Source organism: Athene noctua, chromosome 5 (genome assembly GCF_965140245.1).
Source record: "Athene noctua chromosome 5, bAthNoc1.hap1.1, whole genome shotgun sequence".
Lineage (NCBI taxonomy): Eukaryota > Metazoa > Chordata > Aves > Strigiformes > Strigidae > Athene > Athene noctua.
Window position 1 is genome coordinate 15,481,163 of NC_134041.1, and position 24,092 is coordinate 15,505,254.

Below are 24,092 nucleotides of genomic sequence, written 5' to 3' on the forward strand. Positions count from 1 at the left end.
TCCTCTGCACCTCCTTAACGTATGGTTTCCAGTCAAAAATGATTGAGATAACTGGAAATATAAATTGTTGTCAAAATACATTTTTAGAGAAAATAACAGAATATTTATTTTTATTCAGCTACCAGTATCCTGTGCAGAGGAAATAATTCAGCGGGAAATCCTGTTGACACAAGATTTCTGACACATCAGCTTTTGTGTGTCTTACCTCCCTGTTTCAGAGGTTGTTTCTGATTCAGAAGCTTCTCCTTCCTGACAGGTGGTGTGCTCAGAGAGTTCACAGTTGGTAAACTGGAGATAACCTCCAGGAGGGGGATTTGCAGAGACCATGGGACTTACTTGCCTTGAGAAATTTTGAAGATGCAATGTATTTAACGGCAAGAAAGAAAAGGGTAGAGTGCTTTTTGCGAGCTGGCAGAGGATCAAGTGTGTATGATGTGAAGGAAAAAAGGAAGGAGATTCTTGCAGCCTGAGAACAGACATCTGGCTGGCAAAAGAAAAGAAATCTCATTGACAGATGAATACTCTTTCAAACTGGGATAATTTTAGATCAAGAGGGCAAAGTTTTGCTCTCATGCATACAGCTCCCACTGAAAGGAATGAGAAAGGTGCATGCATATGAGAATAAAATTTAGTTCTATGTGAGAACTGAACAACACACATATTTTTACACTAGATATTTAGACTTTTATGTTTAGATCACATGGTATCCATCTGCCATATGCAGGCATTGCTAAAATGCTGCCAGGAACCAGGCTCTGGTTTGGTGACTTTCATTAAAGGAATTAGTGGTTTCTATCCAGTTTCAGTGTGGCTGGATTCAAAGTGCAGAAGCCCGTTTTCACAGTTTAGCATTAATTAGCACTCTTGTGGCAGCCTCAGCAGGGAGGTGAAGGATTAAATGGGCATGAAGACCAAACTATCTCTTTTCCCATAGTGATGATTCCTTCAAAATAGGGTTGAGACATGATGGACTAACGTGGGGTTGCATGCATGGCTGCTGCCTGGGCTGTTCCTGTTCCGGGCGATTGAAGGACTTCGGTCTACAGACCTGTCAATGTAGCGCTCTCATCTCTCCTGCTATTTAAAAAAAGCCAATGCGAACCCCAACCAAAACACAGTCCAAAAAACCCCTTAATTTTGTTACCTTGGAAAGACATATTCTTGACCTTCTGAATAAGGAAGGAGAGCTGTTTAGGAGAATTCAAATGAGGTCGATGCTAGCTGGACACAGGATCAACACTGTTACATTAAAAGCCTGAAATGCTGCTGCTCACTTCAGGTTTTGCTGAATCATTCAACAGGGTGCAGAAAGCAGGTAAGCCCTGACTTTTTTTTTTTTTTTTTTTTTTTTTTTTGCTGAAGAGAGCCTCACAGGGATATTTTTGAGAATTGCATGGAGACTGTAAATGAAAATTGTAATAAGTTTCAGTGAACCTGGAAGGCAGGACCCGTCCTTGTGTGAGTCAGAGGGTGTAACTCAGGCTTCTGTCCTGAATTTCATTAATCAGCCATGCCGTGCTTTATGCTTATGTACACTGAATATTAAGTATATAATTACAGAAAATTACTTGCAGTTGTAATTCTGCTGCTCACACCAAACATTTAAAACCATTAAAATTTGATAAAAAAATCTTTATAAAGATTTTTAAAAATTTAATTTTTTTAAAGACTAAATCACAATTTAATGAAATTAAAAAATATTTATAAAAAGCCATCATTAGTTACTTGCATTTCTAAAAGCTTTTATTGGTAGTAATTCATATTTCTATTTTGTAAGAGACAGGCTTTCAGATTTTAGCCTAGTAATTAAAATCTGAAACAGCGTGTCTGAGAAGCAGAATTCTAGAGACCAGTGTTAAAAATCACTCTTCAGCTAATTAATCCAATGAAATAGTTGCCTTGCTTCAATGTAACTTAAATGGTCAAGTCTGTTCCTTAGGACTTCAGGCCTCTGTTAAAAGTTCAACTAATGAACATACTTTCATGTACTGTGCTTTGAGTTAATACCCTATTTATGAATGAGTTAAAAAAAATAAGGAAGACGTCTCTTATTAGAAAATAGATGTCCTTCACTAAATAGTCCCTTTTCTCTAGATGTCCCCTCCTTCCAGCATCTTAAATGAAAATAATGAATATATACTGAAAATGGCAAAGAATACAGCTGTAGGAGAATATTTTTCAAATGATCGCTTCCTGCCTAATTCTACCCCGTCTCAACAGTCGGGTTTTGTCTGCCAGGCTGCAGCATGGGCTGGCTGTGCGCTGGCTGCTGGGTTTCCCTGAAAGAAGAGCTGAGTGCTGTGAACTCCAGACCTCTATGCAGTATCAGAAGCTCTTACTGTGCCAGTGTAATCTTTTAATAGACATGCTTGCCAGAATGACTTTTTTCCTTCAAAGATAGAATTAGAAAGTGCAGTTGTCACTTAAATTGCCTCTATCTTTGTAGTAGTTGGTAGTGATCTGCTGACCAGGATTGGATAATTTAAAAGCTGTTTAACAAAATAACATGCTTGTCTGTGTGAAATATATACAGTGCTGAGAAACAGGGAGAAGTCTCCCTTGACAGAGTTTGTGGGGTTCTGTAGAAACTGCAGAATGCTAAGGCTTTTCTGTAGAATTATTAAAGCTTAGTAGAGCCCATGTTGAGTATTTGCATGATTTTCAGATGGCAAAGTATGTTCAGCTGTCACTGTGCACCCTTCGTGCATGCTCGTACACATTTCACTGGGAGAATGAGAGGATTCTCAGCACAGTTTTTGTCGGGCTTTGCATTTGTTGAACACATATTATTGAAATGCTGCCCAAGATGCATCACTATTCCTTGTGTAGAACTTGAATCATCATGTTACATGATTTGGTAAAATAAAAGAGATTGTGAAAGAGATAACTGTAAACATTCTGTTTGAAAAGATGTGCTCTTTTCAAAAGACCTTTCTGTTAGAGCCAAATAACACAAGAAGAAATATTTCCTTGCTCTCAGAGACATATATATTTATTTCTGCAAAGATTTGTTTTGGATTCTCAGTTCTTCCAGTATCTGCATTCTTTGAAATAATTTTATATTTCCATGTTGACTTTCTCTGTGCTTTAAGTTTTAATCAAAGGTTCCTTGCTTCTGATGTCGAGGAGTACTGATGTTAGCCTGTTTACATTCCACTATTTTTCCTCTGTATGGGGTGAACATTCAAATGTGGTGCTGCCTTTTTGCTTTTATCTACCAAAGTTGGCACACTCTCTTATTATTGACAGCTCAAAAAGATGGTATGCTAGTGGGCAGGGTGCTGTGAATTATTAACTTTTCTTTGCACTTTGACAAATTTAGGTTATCTTTCTAAAGATAAATCATTTCTATGAAGGAACCAAGACAGCAGAATGGTGAATAATTGCAAACTTGTATCAAACAATTTTTAGCTAAATGTGAGCTTAATGTGTTTCTGAAACACTTTTCTGAGTTACATTTCTTTCATACAACTTGTATTTTTTCATTTCATAGACTAAAGTATAAGAGGAAAGATTTTTGTTTGTGATGTTTCATTTAGATTTTTTCTCAGAGTGTTTTTCTACACAGATTGATCAATAAAGCATTAAAGAATGTATATTGCCACTAAAAATGCCCTCTACCTTTATTTTCTTAGAAATGTGATTTTGCAAAAGCAGTTTATTTTCTTCTTTCAGTAAAGGGCCTGCACTCAACTAATTTGTGAGCAGATAAAACGTGCAGGAAACGCATGCTTGCCAGGAAGCTTTTCTATAATCAAAATGGTCAGCAGGACAGAGACCACGCTCTTTTTCTCATTAGGTATTAATCTTCTTCCATTTTTGAAAAAAAAAAACCACAACACCACACAACACTGATTAATGTATACAAACATAAATGAATCAGAGGCAGTGTATGTTGCATTTGGTAATAGACGCTTACTTGAGTTAATGTTTAGGTTGTGCTGGAAGTCCCAGCCTGGGCACCAGAAAGGTCTTTGCAATCAGGAAGCACTTTGAGTTCTTGGGTGGCAGACAGCAGGAGCAGTGTCATCCATGGCACAGTTTTCTTTGAAGCAATTAGCAGGAGGATGAAGAATGTTGATTTCAACTGCAGGAGGACAGCCGAACAAAACAGATTTATGCAAGGTACAGTAAGGGAAGCAGCAGGTTGAACGCAGGTTGGTTAGAAAATACAGTATCGAAAATATTCATGAGGAATTTCATTGGAGATACAGAGTTACCAGTGACAACAGTAATTATTGACAGAGCCACATACTTACTCTAAAAAACTCTGAAATTATGTAGAGGCAGGCAGTAGCATTCAGATGCCGGTCGTGCAAACTTCCATCCTGTGGCAGTGCATCTGTTTATCGGGAATTATCTCCTGAATGTAAATGAATTTCAGTCCTTAGTCATTGCACCTGTTGCCAAGAGGTATTTATTCCAATCACTTGCCTAAAGCGCAGGGAGTTATTGCTTGACGTTTTATAGCTCCAAAAAAAGCTGTCGTTTCAAAATCATTTGTTCAGAGAGGAGAAAATGGAGCAAAACAGTTCATTTTACCCTAAGCACTGCTATTTGGCAGTATTCACATTTGCACGGCACAAAGCTGCAATATTGATTTTTCGCTCACAGGGCCTCCCACTAGTTCTTGCTTCGATTGTCAGGGTTGCAAGATGGATTGAATTACACTTTGCTTGTTGATACGCTTATTTTTTCTTTGTTGATAGGAAAGAATTACAAATAAAGCTTCAGCATAAAGATCACAGCAGCTTTGTTAGTGGACTTTAGATTTATTTATTTCATTTAGTTAAAATTCTGTCTGCACCATAGAGATTCCTTAGAGCAGTCTCCCCACCTAACACATGCTGCATTGTTTTGCTTTATTACTTGCTACTTTTGCAATGTAACACTTACATTACAATCTCAGGTGTGTCCTCTGTTGCCTGTGAAGTGATCTAACCTTGCTCTAGTATTTTTAATGTTTCTCCTAATACAGAACTTCTTATAGATGCCTGCAGGGGAAAAAACTGCAGGATAAAACACATTCATAGTACTTATAGCAGTTGCCGTAGATGATGAAATAAGATTTGCAGGCAGCTGATCTCTGTAACAAACTGCAGAGGTCTTGTATTTGAATTCAAAGTATTTCTTAGCAGAAGTGGAGACTGTGCTGCAGGATCCGCAGTGAGAGTTCTGTGCTTGTCACAGGTAGTTTGGTGTGTGTTTGTCAGCCCTGGCTCCATAACAACCCACAGGTCTCACCTGCTTCTGCACACACACTGCATGCATGGCCACCGATACCTCAGCGGCTCTATGCCACGCACCCCCACCCCTCTCCTCCTCCCCTTCTGCAAAAATCCCCTTTGGACAGCTGAAGCTGCTGTTCTCCTCCTTGCTGATCGAAACCCAAAAGGTGGGGGGGAGTTGGGGGCAGGGGGAAGAGCAGCTGGACACCCCTGGTCAGGCCATGGCAGTGATGCACACTGGAGGAAGCCCTGCAGAGTGCAGGAGATAAGAGGTGCCATTGCCGCCAGCTGGAGGGATAAACTTTATGTGGATGGCATTCCGTTTGATGGGAGAGGTAGGATGTAGGAATGGCAGTCACTAGCAGCATTATATTTGCTCCCACTGTGTCTGTCATGATGGTAATTAATCAAAGGAGCTGCTGTATGCCTGTGTGGTGGGGGCTTTGCATGTACCCCTCTTTGTGCCCATTTCACGCCCTCACTAAGGCGTGAGCAGTTTCTGTCTTCATTGTATTAATTTGCTGCATGGGAGGAACATGTAGGGTGTTAATGTGATGGATTCGTGTTTTAGCTCTTTCTAGCTTTCAGCTCATGATACTTCAGCAAGCCTGTAATAATAGTGTTTGCACATGGTATGTGCAGCCAAACCAACAGCCAGGAGTGAATTTGAGATGGAGCTGTGGTGCTTTCCACAGCGATATGGCTTCTTCTATTATTAACAAATACTAGAGCATGTTGGCAGAGTAACAGTACCAGTTTCATCTAGGATATGGTTCCACAAAATGTAAATTGAAGGCAGACCAGGTTGCTGCACTCTGGCCTTCCCCCTTCCCCTTGTGCAGGGGTGAATTCCCACCCAGCCAAAGAGCTTGTCATCCGAGACCTCATCGGTTCTTCTGCAGCAGAGGGAGGTTAGAGTCAAACCAGCCCCTTGCATGAGTTTACTACATAAGTTGGACAAAAGCTGGTGCTGGTGCAAAGTGTAAGGCAGGGATGTGCAGGCAGAGAAGGGGGCAGACGGGAAGATGAGCTCTGGTTGCCAGGGAGCCACATCCTGACACTGGCGTGATCATTGTCAGCAGCTCTTTTTTGCAGTCCTAACAGATAATCATCTTCATACAGTAGGAGTTTTAATCCACAGATCATTAATTCAGTAGAAAAAGTGACAGCATCTGGTTTGTGTGAAAATTTACTATCAAGGGGTTATCTCAAGTTGTTCTTTTAGATCCTTGCTTCCTCGCCTTTTCTAACGCATCACACTTTTAAAGAAAAGTTTCTTTGCCTTCACTGTAGAGCTCCATATACTATTTCTCTTTGCTGTCACAACTTGTCTCCAGCAGCCTGAACTGAAATATTAATGGTGTTGTGCTACTGTATTAGGATGATTTTTTCAAAAGAGGAAATACCTGTAATTCTGCTGAAAATTTAGAAAGTATTTACTCTCTTAAAGAAATAGGTATTTAGCACTACCATGTTTCCCATCTTGTCTTCCAAAATGCAGTAATGCACGCATTTTGTAAGAAACAGAAATACTCTGTTACAGATACATCTTTCTGATGAAGTGTATTTTTTGCATAAAGAAATGTCTGTGAAAGACTAAACATCTGGATGAATATCCGAACCACTGTATTTTTCTAAAGTATTTCATACTGCTTCATTAGAGAAGTTAGCTATTTTTAGGAATTCTCCCATGCAGAAAAACATGTTAAAAAGGAGAATTTGGTGGAACACGTACATCATTTTTGGGAGGGATGGGGAAATTTTATACAGTACGCATCTGCAGTGCTGATCATTTATATATTTGTCCAAAATCTTAATCTGTCTCTGGGTTTATTTATTTAAATGGCACAGTAAGTAGCACTGAGGTTCAACTAGGTAAAGTATCAGCCATGTATATTACACCTGGTGGCACAAACATGTCCATGCTGGGGACAATATAGCTAAGCAAAAGAAACCCAACTATTCCTGGAGAAAAGAAGATACAAATTAAGAAAGACTAATGAAGTTGGAACTATGGCTTTGGTTTTTTTCTTGGGTTTCTTTTTTTAAAGTAACTTCTGCATTTGCAAATCCTGCCTGCTCCGCTGCTTCCCACTTTCTGACATGGCCTGTCTGACTGTGCCCAAAGAGGGGAGAAAGAAGCAATGTAGACATGCAGATAGGCACCACTGTCTACCCTGAGAAGGGTTAGAAGTGAAGAGAAATTTTCTCCTTTCCCAGATTAAGGACACAGCAGTAGTGGCATAGTGATGTGACAGTTTCATGAAAGATTCTTCTTCATTTAACATGGTACCAGGTCAAACTGTTTAAAGATGCACTTTCTTTGCACACTGATAAGAGTTAGGGCCTATGTGGCAGAAAAAGAATAGTCCAATGCAATATATCCTTTAGGCTAAATCCCATTTTTTTCCCCTTTTTCTTTTAGGTTTCAGCCGAGCAGCACTACCATTTGGTTTGGTTAGGAGGGAGCTCTCCTGCGAAGGCTACTCCATTGACCTTCGGTGTCCAGGAAGCGATGTTATTATGATAGAAAGTGCTAACTATGGACGGACAGATGACAAGATTTGTGATGCTGACCCTTTCCAGATGGAGAACACAGAATGTTTCCTTCCAGACGCCTACAAAATTATGACACAAAGGTAAATATATATATATATATATATAATTTTGAGGACTAAAGAGGAAAAATGCCTGAATTAATACTGTAAGAGGCACATACTGTAAGAAATGCTGAGTTGTAGTTGCCAGTTTGCTATTGAGGTAGTATTATTTCTATCTAGTAATATTAGAAGGAAATAAAAACTACCAGTTGCAATTAGATAGTGTTTTGGTTTTTTTTTTTAATTCTGTGAGCAAAAGTTAAAAAGCAGAAAGATAGCTTCAAGGAGAATGGACCAATTCACTTATTTGGAGGTTCCCTGTCTCCTTGTCTTTCAGGTGGTCAAACAGCACTCAAAATGTGTCCAAAATGCTGCTACATTTTTCAGTAACTTCTGCGCTTCCTGCCAGAGTTACACATTTCCTATGAATGTAGTAAATCATTACTGTAGTTCCCACCTGTAAAGTGCATCCAACGGAAAATGCTGGAATGATTAAATGCCAGGATGATTATATGTCATTATACATGTATGTACAAAGTATATATGCATATAAGCACAAGTTGCATTATGTCTTAGTGACAGCGATTGTCGTTCAGAGAAGATGGTCAGAACAGCCAGTAAAAGTGGTTTTAGTACAAAAGGTGCATCAGAACTAAGATTCACAGAAATTCCTGTGCTACAGGCCACATACAGGCAGCAGACAGCTAGTACCGACAGCTGTGGAAATGTCAGCACAAATCAGCACTGTCATTGTTACTGGCTTAAAATACAAGCCTGAATAAATTCAGGATTGGCGGGAAGTTTTCCTCCCAGTGCATTTTTCCTAGGGTGAGGAGTCTGAACCAAAAGGGGATGGGAATAACCTGGGAGCTTTCTGGTGCATGTACATAGATGTGTCAAATGAAACATGCAAGTTGTCCTGCATCCTTTCTCTATTTGCTGTGTTCTGTTTGAACATAGTAGCACTCAGTTAACATATAGTCACAGCTTAAAAATTTCCATTTTGATTTTCCAATTCATTTAAGTTGTCATGAGTATGAATGACTCTTAACAATTTTTTATCATTTTCATTTGAGTACGTGGATGTTCTCTACTTCTGTAGTCAGATACTTGGGCTAGATTTCAGGCTTTAATTTCAAATGCTGGGGGTAAATTAAGGATATCAGACCTTTTATTCTTGTTCTGTGTTCAACCTGTGACTTGTTCTGTGATCAGTAAGGGAAAGGCTCCATTGCTTCGCTAGTAAAAAGGTAATACAACTTCTTTAAATCACGTTTGAATTATCTTTTTGTGGTTCTAGTTCGTTGTTAATTAGATCAAGCCAGATTTCCATTGAGACTGAAGCAGCAGTGTCATCATCCTCTAATCTGTCAACTCCCTTTGAAACCACCTTCAATTGCTTTTGTGAATGTAGTGCCTCTCTGTAGACTTCCTTGTTGTGTAAAATACATGTTGTGTTTTGATCAAAGTCCTCCTTATGTTCACTGCAAATATACAGATTAAGGTAGTCAGAGACAAATACAGAGGCACAATCTTGCTTAAAGTGACATCAAACTGTTACTGGAAAGTTGAAATTTCAGCCCTCCCCCTTCAATTAATAAACTGTAAGTTTGTGATAGAAGAGTATTTTCGGACTTCCCAGTCTTTCACTTCTATCCTTTTTTCAACAGATTAAAATGAAGTTGTGATCACATGTATGACATTCGTTCAGAATATCTACACTCAGAGAGAGTTTTTAATTTTTGTTCTTTTTTTTTTTTTTTTGGCTAAACAAAGATCATTTGACATTTTGCTTTCTATTTTTGTCTGGCATTTATAGTAATTTGGAAGTTTACTTTTGTAGTTTTCTATCTCAGATCCTGTCATTTAGTGGAAAAGCTATCTCTTCCCTTGTTTAATCTTTTATCAAAATTGCTTAATTTGTGCTATATTGCAAGCATAGAAGAATGTTGCAAATTTCTTATGAAATATTAAACGTTCTTGTATCTCATTATTTATAACTGCATTGGTGATCATAATTTTTTGTTGTCTAAGGCAAACTGTTGTTTGGTACTCAGCACATGTCCTTGATCTGATACCTAAAAGTATCACATCAGCTGTATTTTGATGGCAGCAATTGCATAGAAAAATCTCACCTGAAGGACTATCAGGTTCATTGGTTTTCTTCGTTTGTTTTTTTTTTTTTTTTTTAACTGACTAAAAAACCCCAATCTGTTAGAACATTTGATAACAGGAAAAACTTTCCTTCCATACCTTTAGAAATAAACTGTAGTAGTTTCTACATTGCTACATAAAAATCTTACAGTGTTTGCTTTTGAGGACATGTTTTTGTCACTTCAGTCAGCAGTGCTTTTATCAGCAGTGTTTTTATCACTATGGTTGACCACTCAATTCAGTTTAGACCAATAGTTAAATGTAGTTACATGGCAATTATTAAATACTCATCATTCATTTGCAACATTACTCCACAGCTTTTGCACAGCAGCTTACATTTACTGCAGTTACAATGTGAAAACACTAGCTTAATGAGATCAATACTGTGAAATCTGGAGATTGAAAAATAAGATGAGGTTTCCAGTTTAACACAAAGCCATGTAATCATATGCCCTGCTCCTCTTCCAGAGAATTTGAGATACTAGCACACAAACTTTGCCAGTGTCTGCTGATGCATCAGCTCCTTTCTCAGAACAAATTCCTACTTATTTTTTTCTCCCTCCCTTTTCTTTCATTTCTGCAGTTCTCAAAAGATTTTTAACTTAATGCTTTTCTAGGAAGCCTGACTAGAACACTAATGACTTCAATGCTTTACTTTTACTTTTGTAAAGTAGTTATTAAATTTTCAGTCTCTGATTGAAATTACATCCCAATTATTCCAGAATAAAGTCTTTCAGATGTATTTAGATTCCATGTAAACTTCAGACTGGCATGGTTAAAATTAAAGCTTTGAAGAAAGAGACTAGACCTTTAGAAAATCCCTCTCCCCTTTCACACTTCTCTGATAATTAACCCCAGAGTTTGCATACAGTCAAGTTTGAGAGATCCTACCACACGTAAAAGTATAGAAATAAGCTTATTTCTAGAATAGTAGGTGAGGGAGTAGTGTAAGTGGCAGAGGACTCACTTTCAGGCAGTTAGATCTTAAAATAGTCAAACTCCTTGGTGCTCTGCTGCCCTTTAGCAGGGACAGATCTCTGTTTCCTCTTTGTTTAAAAAGAAATTAAATGAACGGGGAAGCAGAAGATGCAAAGCAGCCTGAGGAAATTGCTCTAGTTGCTAGCTCATAAAGTGTGTTTGTGTGGCTGTAGCCAGAAACTGTCACGAGACTTTGAAGCTGATAAGGCCAACTAGCACTGCTCTTTATGGGCACAGCAGAGATTTGAAAATTAACATGATAAAATTTACTTATGACCTAGTCTTCAGTCCATTTTCACAGTAAGCAGATCGCAGGTGGATTGCGTGGGTTATATTCAAACTGCCTGTGCATGTATGAGGACTTTCGGCTTCCAGTGTCAACTTCAAAGCTCCGCTCTGCAACTGCAGGTGGATAGACCATAGGCTTTTGTTAGGACAGGCACTTAGGGTTACATAGACACCACATAGTGTTTGAATTTCAGTTTTATTAGCTTAAAATAATAACAGATACTTGTAAAATACATTTCAAAGGCAAATGCATATGCGTATGTAATTTTATAGGGAACAATAAACTGCTAAGAAGTGGTTTTGCATGCTGGGACCTTTCTCTTCTGAGTTAAAAATAGACTTTTTTTTAGTAGGAATAATTTTTCCTCATCCTAAACTTTTTGTGTAGGAAAAGTTCCCAATTATTTTAAAGATTAGACACCATAACTATGTTTGTGATTCCAGTACCATGCAATTAGATTATATTTTTTGTCTATTTAAATAAATGCTTGGGTAGTGTGGCAGATAATAATTTTGAATAATTTTAAATCTTGAGAAACCTATATTTAAAAAATGTCAGTTCCATTACAATCTGTACACCCTATTTTTTGAGTAATTGAGAGTTATAACTATTGGTGGGGCTTGTAGCAAATTAACATTTTGTATTTAAAGAAAATACAGCATATTAACTCTGAATCTATGGAACTATTTACTTAGACACAAAATTCAAGCATTTACTGTTGACAGCCAAATTAATGTTAACTTCTGAAAGAAAACAGTTTCCCTCCCAATAAAGGCTAAAATAACCTTGAATTTTTAAACAGGAACTTCTGATCTGTGTTATACTGAGAGAATAGTTATGATAATTAAAAAGAGGAAAGATTCAAAATGTTTAAAACTGAAAACTTTGCAGACCATACAAACATCCATATTAAAAAATATGCTCTCACAGTTCATATATTGTTTACTTTTGATCTGCAACAGAAAGGAGGTTACATCAATCCTGCACTGAAATGGTCTCGAAATTCTATTTTCATCTGCAATTTATACTGTAATTGTAGCTTTATGTGATCTCTACATCTTCACTAAGCATTTAATCAGTATCATTTTGCTTTTTAAATATGCACAAATAAAGCAAACGTCATTATAAAATGTAAGCATAAATATAAAAATAGCTATAATAGGTGAACTTGGAGAACAGTAATTTTTTTAAACCGTTCCTTTTTAAAACATTGCTGCAGAAAAGTAAAAGTATTAAAAGAGGAATAAAACCTTTTCAGAAGTGAGTGTTTTTTTCTGTTGCACGTACCCTGTCCTATCTATAGCACATGCAACACATGCACTGTCAATTACCATGTCCATCATGACACCAGTGAAGAGTTCATGCTTGGGCTTTTGTTACCATGAACTTTTCTCACATACTCTTAACCTGTTACGTCCATCATCTCTCTGCAAGACAGCTGTGCTTATAGGGAGAGTGTTGAAAATGTAAGCAAAGTGCCTCCTGCCCCACAGAGTGATTAAGGGGAAAGCTGAAGGAAGCAGTGGATCCATTCTTTCCCCTGAGACTTTTATTTTTTTCTTATCCTTCCCAACGGGAGAGTGGAAGAATGGAGATGTTAAATTCTTTTCCACCTGTTCACATGTCCAACAAATATGTCATTTTAAAAAATCCTGTATATAAATGAGAGTAAGACATTTTTGAAAGAAAACAAAATGAGTTCTCTGAAGAAGACACACATCTCAAGCCCCCCATCTTGTTCCGCCTTGTCAGCTCTGCAGAGGGGAACATCATCATACCGTATCAGTGTCCTTCCAAGTGAAAATAAGTTTGGTCTATTCCATAATGTGAGGGAATAAAAAAAACCTTCCACTGGTCTCCAGGCTGGATGAATAGGGGGTAAATCTCCTATAACTGATTAATGTCACTCATTGGAGTGAAAAGGTCTAGCCAAAAGCAAACTTCACACAGGGTGTCTTTGCTGGTAGAAGGCAAAACCTGCTGTGGGGTCAGTGCAGAGCTGAATTCAAGCCTTTGGAAGACTTCCACAAAGAAGCATTTTAGTCCCTCAGAAATAGCTTCCTCACAGGGCCCACGGTTGATTCAGCATTTGAACTGCAGCACACTTCAGATTTGCATTTCTTAATGTGACTGAGAACAGTTTTCACGGGCAGGATTTTATCCTTTGCCATTCACAAATGACTGTGATTGTGGTAATGGCACACTTTACTTCGGGGGTCTGCCAGGCTTAGACAAGGGCTCTGCTGACCCCTGCTGCTATCTTGCTTTTTTCCCTTGCTTTTCCGTCTGCAGCCAAAGATTGTCTCCCTTTGCTAAAGATACTACGTAGTGAAAAGTGTCTCAGAATAAGAGGTATACCTTGCCTTTTTCTCCTTTCTAGTCATTAAGAGCTTGCATATCTGTCCTTTTTGTGTCAGAGAAGTGCCAGTGTTGATGATAAGGATAGCACAGGCTGCTGTGGATAAGGTACATTCTCAGAATTTATGCACATCGGAGTTGCTGTGGTACTGATGCTGATCTCATGTACGAGGTCCTTCTTTTGCTTTGGCATGCCAGCAGTTTCTGTTTCAGCTTGCTGACAACTGTTTCACAAAATATTTCCCATGCAAGATGATCAACATTAGACATCTTTTTTTAAGCATAGTTTAAAAATGAAGGCTTCTACTCATCTGAAACAGACGTAGGTCTTAGTGTGGCAGTCACCCCCGTGAGTATTTCAGTGTAGCAGAAGCTTAAAATATTCCTTATTTTTAAACTAAGCATTTCACAATACTGGGCCATGGCCCAATTGAGTTTTGTTTTGTTTTGTTTTGTTTTCTATGTGTTAGACTTAGTTATGACTCAAATGTAACGAAAAAAGCAGAAATACATTTAGCCTGTTTTCATCAACTAGGCATAATCACAGAGCTTAGAATATTCATGAAGTATACCGTAGTCCTTAAGCTTTATTACAGAAAAAAACAGTAACACCCATGACTGAGAAGAACCTTATCTGGCATTGTGCATTTTCACTATCATTAATTCTTAGTATGAAATTAGTAGGTCTAGTTTACTCATTAAAAGTAGGGGGTTTTATTAATGGGGTTGTTCTATCGTGACATTACTTCGTAAATTAAATACAAATGCTCATATTACAAGGTTCTGAGCAGTCAGGTAAGGTGAAATAGCTGTCAGTGGTACTTGATTATCTTTTTGCAGTGCATTCAATTATTATTTCCTGCAGAAGAAATAATATTACACATGTGCAAGCACATAACACACATGCACGTTATAGTAATCATGGCATTGGAGAACCTACAAAGGAAGCAACAAAAGGATCATTGATACCAACTAATGACATTTAAAATCTAGATTTAATTTACTTCAAAAAAGATTAGATTCATTATTTTGCCAGGGTGTTGATACTTTATTTAGTGTTTTCATATCTTATATTTGTTTTCTTTCCTTTCTTATTGTCTCATTGACTTTCTTAAGTCAGTGTATATCTAATCTGGCAGGACAGTGTGTGTGTGTATATATGTAATATATGCATCAGTCTTTCCATGCTGTTTATGGGTGAAAATAAATATAAGTAACTATACATAACTGTACATAAGTTGTTAAGTATTATATGCTGTTTCTTGTATATTTGAGCATCATGTAAAATACATATTTCAGCCTGTGATTTTCTTGTTGGTTGGTTGTTTGGTTTTTTTTTTCTGATATCTGAAATGAGTTTTACTAGGTGTACATACTGTTTAGCCTACAATTAATCATGTGCTATATGTTTTGGGTATATACTTACCTCTCTTGGTAATTTGCTAATGTTTTTGAGAACTTGACTGAGACAACATTGCTTAACCTTCAACAGCTTTCAGCTGAATTTTGTTTTCTCTTGGATTAGTTTGTATGAATTTTATATAGTTTTCAAATTTCTAGTCTAGCCAAGATAAGTTCCTGGTTCAGTTGCACTCAGAACTTTATTATTAAAAAATCCGGATTTACTTATATATTGCTGCGCCCAATTTAGTTTGTATAGAATAATACTGTAATAATTGAAGCCTATTAATTCCTCCCACCCCAATATATCCTCTATAATACTTAGCCAAAACAGCTACATTATCTGATAAGTTGATTTAGGACTTTATACATGTGTTCATATAACCATTTATCTCAACCCTTGCTGAGGAGACCTTTATTAAGCTGTGATGACTGCTGAATATGAAATGTAACCAAGATTATTTTTTTATTCAAATATAATTTAAATATTCATCAAAGAGGAGTTATGCTTGAAACTGACAGAGACTATTAACATCAAAAAATATAATTAACTGCACTGGGTATCATGAAGCAGAGTTAGCCAAATAGCCGAGAGGTCTAATTGCTCTGGAGTCTGAGAAGCAATAGTTTTATTTTATACTGTTGCTGTGGAATTAATAGTGATGTGGTTTCCTATGCGAGGCAATTAAAAGCTGCCTGTTAAGGTTCATTGCGCTATAGGAAATCCGTTGAATATCACTTAGTAAACAGAACCGACATGGAAAAGGTACATGAAGATGGGCAGAGCAGGGTATAGATCATAAATTAGGACAGATTAATATGAATTAAATATACGTAAGTAAATTACGAGTACTTTTTAGTGTTCTAAAGTCAGCAGTAGTGGTGAAAGTGAAAAGTTTTCATTAGTAACACAAAGGAAATAGAATTTAAAGATTATTACAGTGAAGCTGTTTAATTCAGAGGAGAGGAATAGAAGAGTAACATGGGTTTAAAAATTAAAAAGTAGCTACAGAGTAGTATAGAAATGAGCAGATCTCATGTTCTGGAAATTTTCTTCTGCCACAGAATAATCTCCTACTTACAATATAAGAACCTTTTGACCTTTGTGGCTCAATTAAGCTTTTTAGTTGAATTCAACAAGAAGAAACTTCTTTATTGAATCCCATAGATTCTGCCCGTGCCCAGGGTTTACAGCCTAAAAAAGGATGGCCATATTCATGGCATTTTGACAGTAATGAGTTTCTGAAATGGAAGAGTTTAAGGATCGAAGTTGCAAGCAATTACAGTATTTTACAGCAGGTTTTTTTTTTTTCTCTCTCTCTCTAATAATAAAATTGCAATCTAATTGCTTAATAAATGGGCCATGATTACTGAAAGACATAGATAATTTCCTTCTTTGCATTTCCCCTCTTTGCATTTTATTTCCTACATACTGCACAAAAAATAATTAGCAAAAATGCTATGGCCACAAATGAAAGAGGTATTTGTGGGATTTTTTTTCTTTTGTATAAGAACTGTAAATGACAGAAATTTTCACGTACATTCTTTAATTTGGTATGGTAAGTGAACTTCTATGTTTTTTATGAAGCAATCTTAAAAACTAGTGTCATACTGGTAAAATAAAATCAAAGAATTCAGCTAGAATTCCTGTTTTATATAAAGATTGGCTGCCTGTTTCATACATTATTTAGCATGCCTACCCTGTTTATATCAGTGACATAAGAGTGCGTGCTACTTTCTCAGAAGAGTACTGTCTTTGCCGCTTCACAGCACAGTGCCTTGTACTCCCAGGCTTGCACATGGTGTTAGCAGATATTTAAAGCACTTCAGTCTAACATTTTATAGGTCATGATGAACTGAGCCTATAAAACAAGACGCTGCAATGAAGTTAATGCAGTCTTAAGAGTGTTACATGGACCGAACACTCAGGATTCAGTATATTTTTAGCCTGCTGTAGACACATCAATGGGGAGAAAATTCCTTATAACATGGATTTTTTCTGTGTCAAACTTGCTTTATAAGACACTTGCAGTGCAGAATTTTTACTACAAATATACTATAGAAAGCCATATCTTTTTTTTTTCCTACCACACACATAAAAACCTTCACACACATACACACACCAAATAGAAATGAGGTAGCAGAATCGTTTCATTGAGCAAGCCACCCTGAACAACGTCATACAGTTTGAACGCCTTAGAGGAAGAAGTCTTACTACTTCTGAATGACACCGAGTTGTATAATGTTTCATCTAGCAAGATACATATTTTGCCATTATTTGTGCAAAGGCATCTGTATTCCTTTCTTAGTAGTAATCTGTGATCTCTGATCTCACTGTTCATTGCTTCTCAGATACCTTGCTTCTTGTGATATATATGATGAAGGAGCAGCAATTTCGAAATGAGTTTCATACACATATTTTTCCAGCGCTGTAGGATTACTGTTTCACCATAACTCAAAGTTTGTGCTCCTTTTCCTTTATTTAATAAATGAATTTAGGCTAAGTTGTAAGTTTAACAATAATGTGACAGTTCTGGATCCTTAATCTTTTCCTGTTTACTGAATTTCTTAACAGCATTGAACTCAACTGTACTATTACACTCATGAAGCTGTAGGTGTTTTCTCATCTAGGATGTAGTAGCACTGATACTGCCTTCAGTATATTATTCTAGTGCCAGCATCACTGGTGGGTATGAAAAACACCATTTACTTTGTATATTTAGCTTTCTTAGATAATTTTGCTGCCTTTGTGACAGAACTACAGCAAAAGAACACCTCATGGAGTCGCATTTAAAACAGGAGCACTTTGGGTAATGTACTGTAGACAGAACACATATGAGTTAGCGCTCAGTTATCATGAATGCCATCAGCAATGCCTTGTTGCTTTCTTATCAGCCACTTCCTGCTGTCAGCCCAGTGCTTATTTCAATAGAAAAGGATTTGCGTCAAATGTAATACAGTATTATGTATGGCTAACATGGGGTTTTTAATTGTGCAGGCACATGAGACTTCTTCAGTGGTAGACAGTTTGATAAAAGGATTAGATCATGAATATTTTTGACACAATTAAAGATTACATGTGCGTTGACAGAGTCAAGCCACTGAATTTTCTGATATGTTTTTTACAGGAGGTGAATCTGTTTGACTTGCATAAAAACCAGCTGCGGAATACACAGGATTTTTGCAGATGTAAACGCAAGCAAATGAAAGCAGCCCCCTAAACTTTGTTGGGCTTGAAACTGGAAGTTCCAGGAATAAGAGAGTGCACAGCTTAAATCAATAACTTAATCCCTTAACTTCGAAACACAAAGAAGAAAGTGAGCTTGTGCCTTCCAATTTAGAGCAGAAGGATACTTCTGCAGAGGAAGTCCTATACCTGGAAGCCCTGCAAGCTTTCCAGATGATAATTAGATCCAGACATCACTGTGGATAACGAATAACAGTGCTTTTGTGACAGGCATTCCTCTCAGAAGAAAAGAAGGTACTTGTAGTGAGGACTCTCAGACACATTTTAATAGGAAATGACACCACTGTTGATTAAAGACCTACCAAGGGACAGTAATTCTGGAAAAAATCAGCAGAGGAAATAAGAAAAGTTGTAATTTTATTATTATCGTTTAAATATATATATAACTTTAAAGCTATGAAATCTGCATTAAAAATCATGAGAAAAAGGACTATACCATCTTGCTAGCAGATTGCCCTTTTATAAATCTCGTAAAATAACCAAGTTGCCTTTCGGCCTCTTGCTCAGCGTTTTGCTTCGAGTTCTGTTGAGCTGTAGAAATGAGTCACTCCGTAGCCCTGTGGAATTGGTAGATATGCAGTGGTGGGCACATGGCCTCTGTTGATGAAAATTATAACCCAAAAAGGGGATATTCCCGGAGGCAAGTTTACAAAAAACAATTTATTCTTTTTCACCCTGTAAAACTCATCTTACATGCAGGATGTCTTGCATTATTACAAACTGTAATCCTCTGAGTGGGTAATTAACGGACCAGAAAAGCCATTTGTGGAAAGAAAGAGCCATAAGGGTGAAAAATATTTCTCCGCTGAATGATCTTTAAGGAGTAAATAATTACAAGAGTGAGAGGTTTGGGATGACCAATCTAAATCTGAACATAATTAGGATGAACACAGTTTGAAAATCGAAGCAGTTGGCATGTGCAACAATTCTCATATCAGAAGACTAATTAAATATTTAAAAGCCCAAAACCCCTCACTATTCACAGAAAAATAACCTGCCACAAAAGGGTCTGTAACTTTGCAGATAATTAGGAAGGGTTACAGGGGGAAAAAAATCACAGATTGGCTCCAAGGTTCTGCAAGGTCACGTCTTATTATGGTGTATCTTTTATATGGCCTGATAACAAGTTTCTTGCTAATTTAATCTAAGTAGGGCATCCCATAGCGATTTCCCATTTCCCTTGTTAAAAATGTGATCGTTTTTCTATGTGCAAACTGCAGTAGGTGAACATTTTTATAAATAATTGCTCCTAATTGATACAGACTATAATATTTTTAATTACTCAAGGAGAATGCATGTGTTAAAGTTCATTTAGGGTTGCACCCACCACACCCCCCATTTGAAATTGTTCTCATCCTGTCCATTGTAGAGGGAAACCAAAGGACCATAATGTTGCCTTGGCAGCCAATTCTGTAAATTAGTAAGTCTTACTTTCCTGTTAGAGCTAAGATACATTTATGTTGAATATGCATTTCTGCAAACAGAAGAGCTGTGTTAAACTCAGGAGACCCATAGTGGGTCAAGCTGAATTTGTGTTGAGCTGACCTGGAGGTCCAGCCAAAGTGCGAACATTAAAAGTGTACCAAGGCTTCTACATTTCAGAAGCTGCAGTAACAAATCACGCCTGTCATTCGAAATACCTTATTTTAGTAATTAAAGTGGGTGATTTTTTAAAATATGTGTAAGATCTGTGCAAATTAATGTTAATGATAAAGCTACATGTTTTCAGTATTGTAATTCTTCAAGTTACTAATTTAATAATGACTCAGAAGCACTTTTAAGTTGCATAACTTTTTACTACATTGTGAATATGGTTCATGCCAAGCCATGGGTAAAAAAGATTGACAGTGCTGCAAAAAAAATTTCTAAAGGGTTTTTATCCTTATCCTGTGCTCTCTACCTGGGAGTCTCTTTCGCAAGTCTGTTGCAGTGTTATGCCTAAGAATCAGACACTATGCTTCAGGATTTTCAGTTGGATTTTCTGTATGCTTTGCTCTAGCACTGTGCCTCAGAAATAAATGTCACTTTGTAAAGCTCTGATATTATTGCCCATCTCTACATTTCTTCTCTGAAACTGGCTCAACCCACAAGGTGTGATGCTGCACTCACTCTCATTCAGCGTGAATAGTGTGTGTAAATTGCTCAGATATTATGCTGCTGCACAGTTAAAGTTTTCATTAGTAAATAAGCATAGCTGCAGGCTATTTATTTTGTCTAAATGGTGAAACATTTAATTGGATCTTTTGGACTGATTACTTTTCAGCAGCGTGGATCACCTTGGCTTAGTTGGTGTGCTAAAACACACACTGCATGTAATCCCATGCTGCATTTTGCTTGTAAATACGTATACACATAAATAATATGACAAGATTATGAATATGACTTTATTTCCATTTCTTCTTCCTCATGCACGGTTGCATTAGAAACATTTTCTCTAAAAAGCAGATCTCTTCTGCTTCATACTGTTACAAGGTTTGGGTTTGCACCTACACAAAACTCACCAGGACATGTTTAATTTGCTTTGCACAGCTCATTGCATCTTCTGATACCTGGTTTTCCTGTCCTTGCTTTACAGTCATCTTCTCACAGGCTCTGGTAGTTCTACTGGGGCTTTCAGCTATGTGGTAGAAAGTAGTGGGGATAGAAAGATGGTATTGTAAAAACACTTAATTACTGAGAGAAAGCAGGAGTAATGTGTTCCACTGGAATCTACATTAAATTTCCTGTAGATTCCAGAAAAAAAGAGAAAATTTCCTTTTTCTTTTTTTCTTTCCTCCCTATTTTATCTGATGCTTCAGTTTCTGGTTAATACTTAATGTTTATACTAATAAACAAAGTGCTGGAGTAAGGATGAATTGTAACAAGTACTGGAACAAGGATGAATTGTAACAAGAAAAAATGATCTCCGATAGTTTAGATGTGAGTGAGATTTGTCTTTTTAACAGTGACCACTTTGAATTTAGAGAACTTGAATACAAAAGACAAATGGGTCATAACTAAATGTATTAAAACTGTAAGAAGAGGTTGAAAGCAAGAAATTTACTTTGCCATACAAGTCTGATACACATTCATTGATATGAATCAGACTGGGTAATCCTAAGAAAGGGCCTGTGGGAGTTGCATATTTTCTGTTGTGTTTTATTGTCTATTTGGAGTTTTCATCCTTAATGCGTACCCTTAGACTCCCACAAGATTACATTGTATAAAGAAAACACAAATATTATTGTCTATTTATTGGGCAAATAGAACAATGCTATTGTGCACTTTCTTCTACAATATTAATTATACACTATTTAGCTTCCTTATGTCATGTTTACGCCGTAATTAGGAAGATGCAACAATTCATCAGTATTATATTTCAAAAGAAAATAGGAATAATTTTCTCAGCTCACCCGTCACCCCGTCCCCTCATCCCCATCCCCCGTCCCGTGTCGTGTTTCCCCCCCCCCAAAAAAAAAAAAAAAAAACAAAAAAACAAAACAACAACAACAACAAAAAAAAACCAAAGGCAAACAATTTTTCATCCAAAGCCACCAGGTTTATTGAGCTAGTGGTACATGTTGCCAAATGAATAGAAAATCCCAAGTCTGGGTTGGGAATTTTCAAATTAATTTCTAGGATGCCTTACTGCTTTAGTGGTCAGAGGAAGATCTGCAGTATCTAGACACAATTCTTTTGGTTAAATTCTGCTTTCATATGTGCTCATGTATCTCCCAGTTTTTTCTTAGATTATGAATACTACCACCACAGCACACTAAATGTGTTTTCCCTTTGAACTAGGTGGTGCTATTTTCTTTCTGCATGCTTGCTCCCCCGTAACAGTTTTAGGGATTCTAACTTGAAAATCTTACACATGAGTAAGCAAAACTGCCAATGTGGCATCCTGGGTTTTTAAAAAGCCTGTTGCAGGATTATATGTATGTCTCAAGGAAATGTGGCTCTGTAGGGATGCATGTGCTCACTCTTCCTGAGTGGGTAGGGTTGTGCTACTGCTGCTGTGGTTGCTGGAGCTCTATGGATATTGCAGGGATGGCTGGCCAGTGCTGCTTAAAATCAGGGCTTTATAGCAAGGCTGCGTTTTTAGCAGGTTTTTGCAGGCTTTGGTTAGGCACAATTTGGTAACTCATTAGGTTTCAGTATATAATAATGTATTTCTTGTGAGGTGAATTTAAAACTCAGAATTTAAATGCATTCCTTTAAATAATTTTATCTACTGTGGTATGTGTATGTGCGTACATACGTATCTATACACCCCTAAAATAAAATCTCTGTTCTCTGGCTATTTTATATGTAAGTTTTGCATATACTTCTAAGACCAAATTAATAAAACATACCATTTAAGTAACATCTGACATCTTCATACATATGTAACTTTGAGTTTAATAACAGGAGTGCAGGTCTAGTGAATATGCATACAAAAGCAGAAGCACATCTCACGCGGCAGTTGTAGACCGTTAGGAATACATATGTAAAGACAGCCATTTACTCTGGGCAAAGAGGTTCAGGAATTTTTCAATTTAAAATACTCTGCTGTTAAAAGTCAATACATGAAGTGTAGTCATCCCACATTCCCATCTCTTTTTTACTCAAACTGCAGCTCACCCAGGGTGAATAAAGAACAAGAAGACCATATGGAGTATGTGGTGCTACAACTCAGAGTTTACGTGCTTCAAGTGGTGTTTAAGCAGGTTGCTGCAGGCGATATGCAGGAACATGTCATCATGCTAGCTTTTAAGTATTTAATCAATATGCTGAAGGAGAAATATTGTCAGATCTGACTTAAAAGTTTGAAAACATACCAAGATAGATTTTTTTAAAATGTATTGACAATTTTATGAAAAATTATTTATTAAACATGGCTTTATACTGTATCTTTTTTTCTTTTTAAAGTGAAATGCACATGACTGTTTTCTTGTGTTTGTCAGTTTTACCGTAATGAAACACTGCATTCACAGAAATGCAGCATGAGGAACACCCAGAATTATTTTGATTGCCCATTTCTGGGTAGACATTAACCCATATCCTTTTCAAAATAACATGATGTTTCTTTTATATTACTTTGTCAAAGTTATGTATACAAAGCAAAATAATTTGGAGCATAAATTGTAACGTGGACATTATTTCCTACATACCTTGGTTTTGCAAACTGCAAGAACCACTTGAAAAGGAACTGTATGTATCTTTATGTGACTGATGTGGCTTACCCATAAAGATGACCTCTTCCCTCAGTCAATCAGTTTTGTCCATGTAATGCTAACATCTTTCCAGAATCTGCTTCTCAAATTCGTGTAATTCACTTTCTGGTCCAGTCATGATACACTGTGTTTTTCATTTTAGTGCTGGAGTATTTGTTCAAGTCCATAGATTTTGCATTTTTAATCTTCCTTAGAACACTGGTGAATAATGGCCCTTGGCAGGAGATAATGAAATTTTCTTAATTTATATTTTCAAGCAGAAGCTTCAATTGAAAATGGCATCCTATGGCCTGGAGACATAGCTCTAGTGCAAGTTTCAGGGGAGCTGTAATAATAATGCAGTGCCAGTGGTGACGGGGAATGATAGGACAGTGAAGAAGTAATTTAAGAAAGAAAAGAGAATGTACCAAAGCTTTATTGTAGCATATCTAATGATCTGCTGAAGATTCCCAATAGCTTTTGGAGCATGACAGGAGAAACTAATGTTATCTTGCCAAAACAGAAGCCCCTGCTTAATCAGCAGAACAAGATTATTGATTAAAACACCTCACACAATAGATTGCACATGGAATCTCATCTCCATACATTGCACGTGGAAACGTGCAATAATGAGCATAAGATAATAAAAAAGAGCAAAAGCAA

General features: G+C 37.0%; 1 protein-coding gene across 18 annotated transcripts in view; it reads left to right on the forward strand.

The window, feature by feature from the left end:
* ADGRL2 (adhesion G protein-coupled receptor L2) overlaps positions 1 to 24,092 on the forward strand; it is a 395,343-nt gene that overhangs the window by 313,293 nt on the left and 57,958 nt on the right. For all 18 annotated transcript variants that reach the window (XM_074906473.1, XM_074906474.1, XM_074906457.1 and 15 more), the window contains one exon: positions 7,654 to 7,867. In XM_074906473.1, the coding sequence (XP_074762574.1) occupies positions 7,654 to 7,867 (214 nt within the window). The remainder of the gene's footprint in view (positions 1 to 7,653; positions 7,868 to 24,092) is intronic.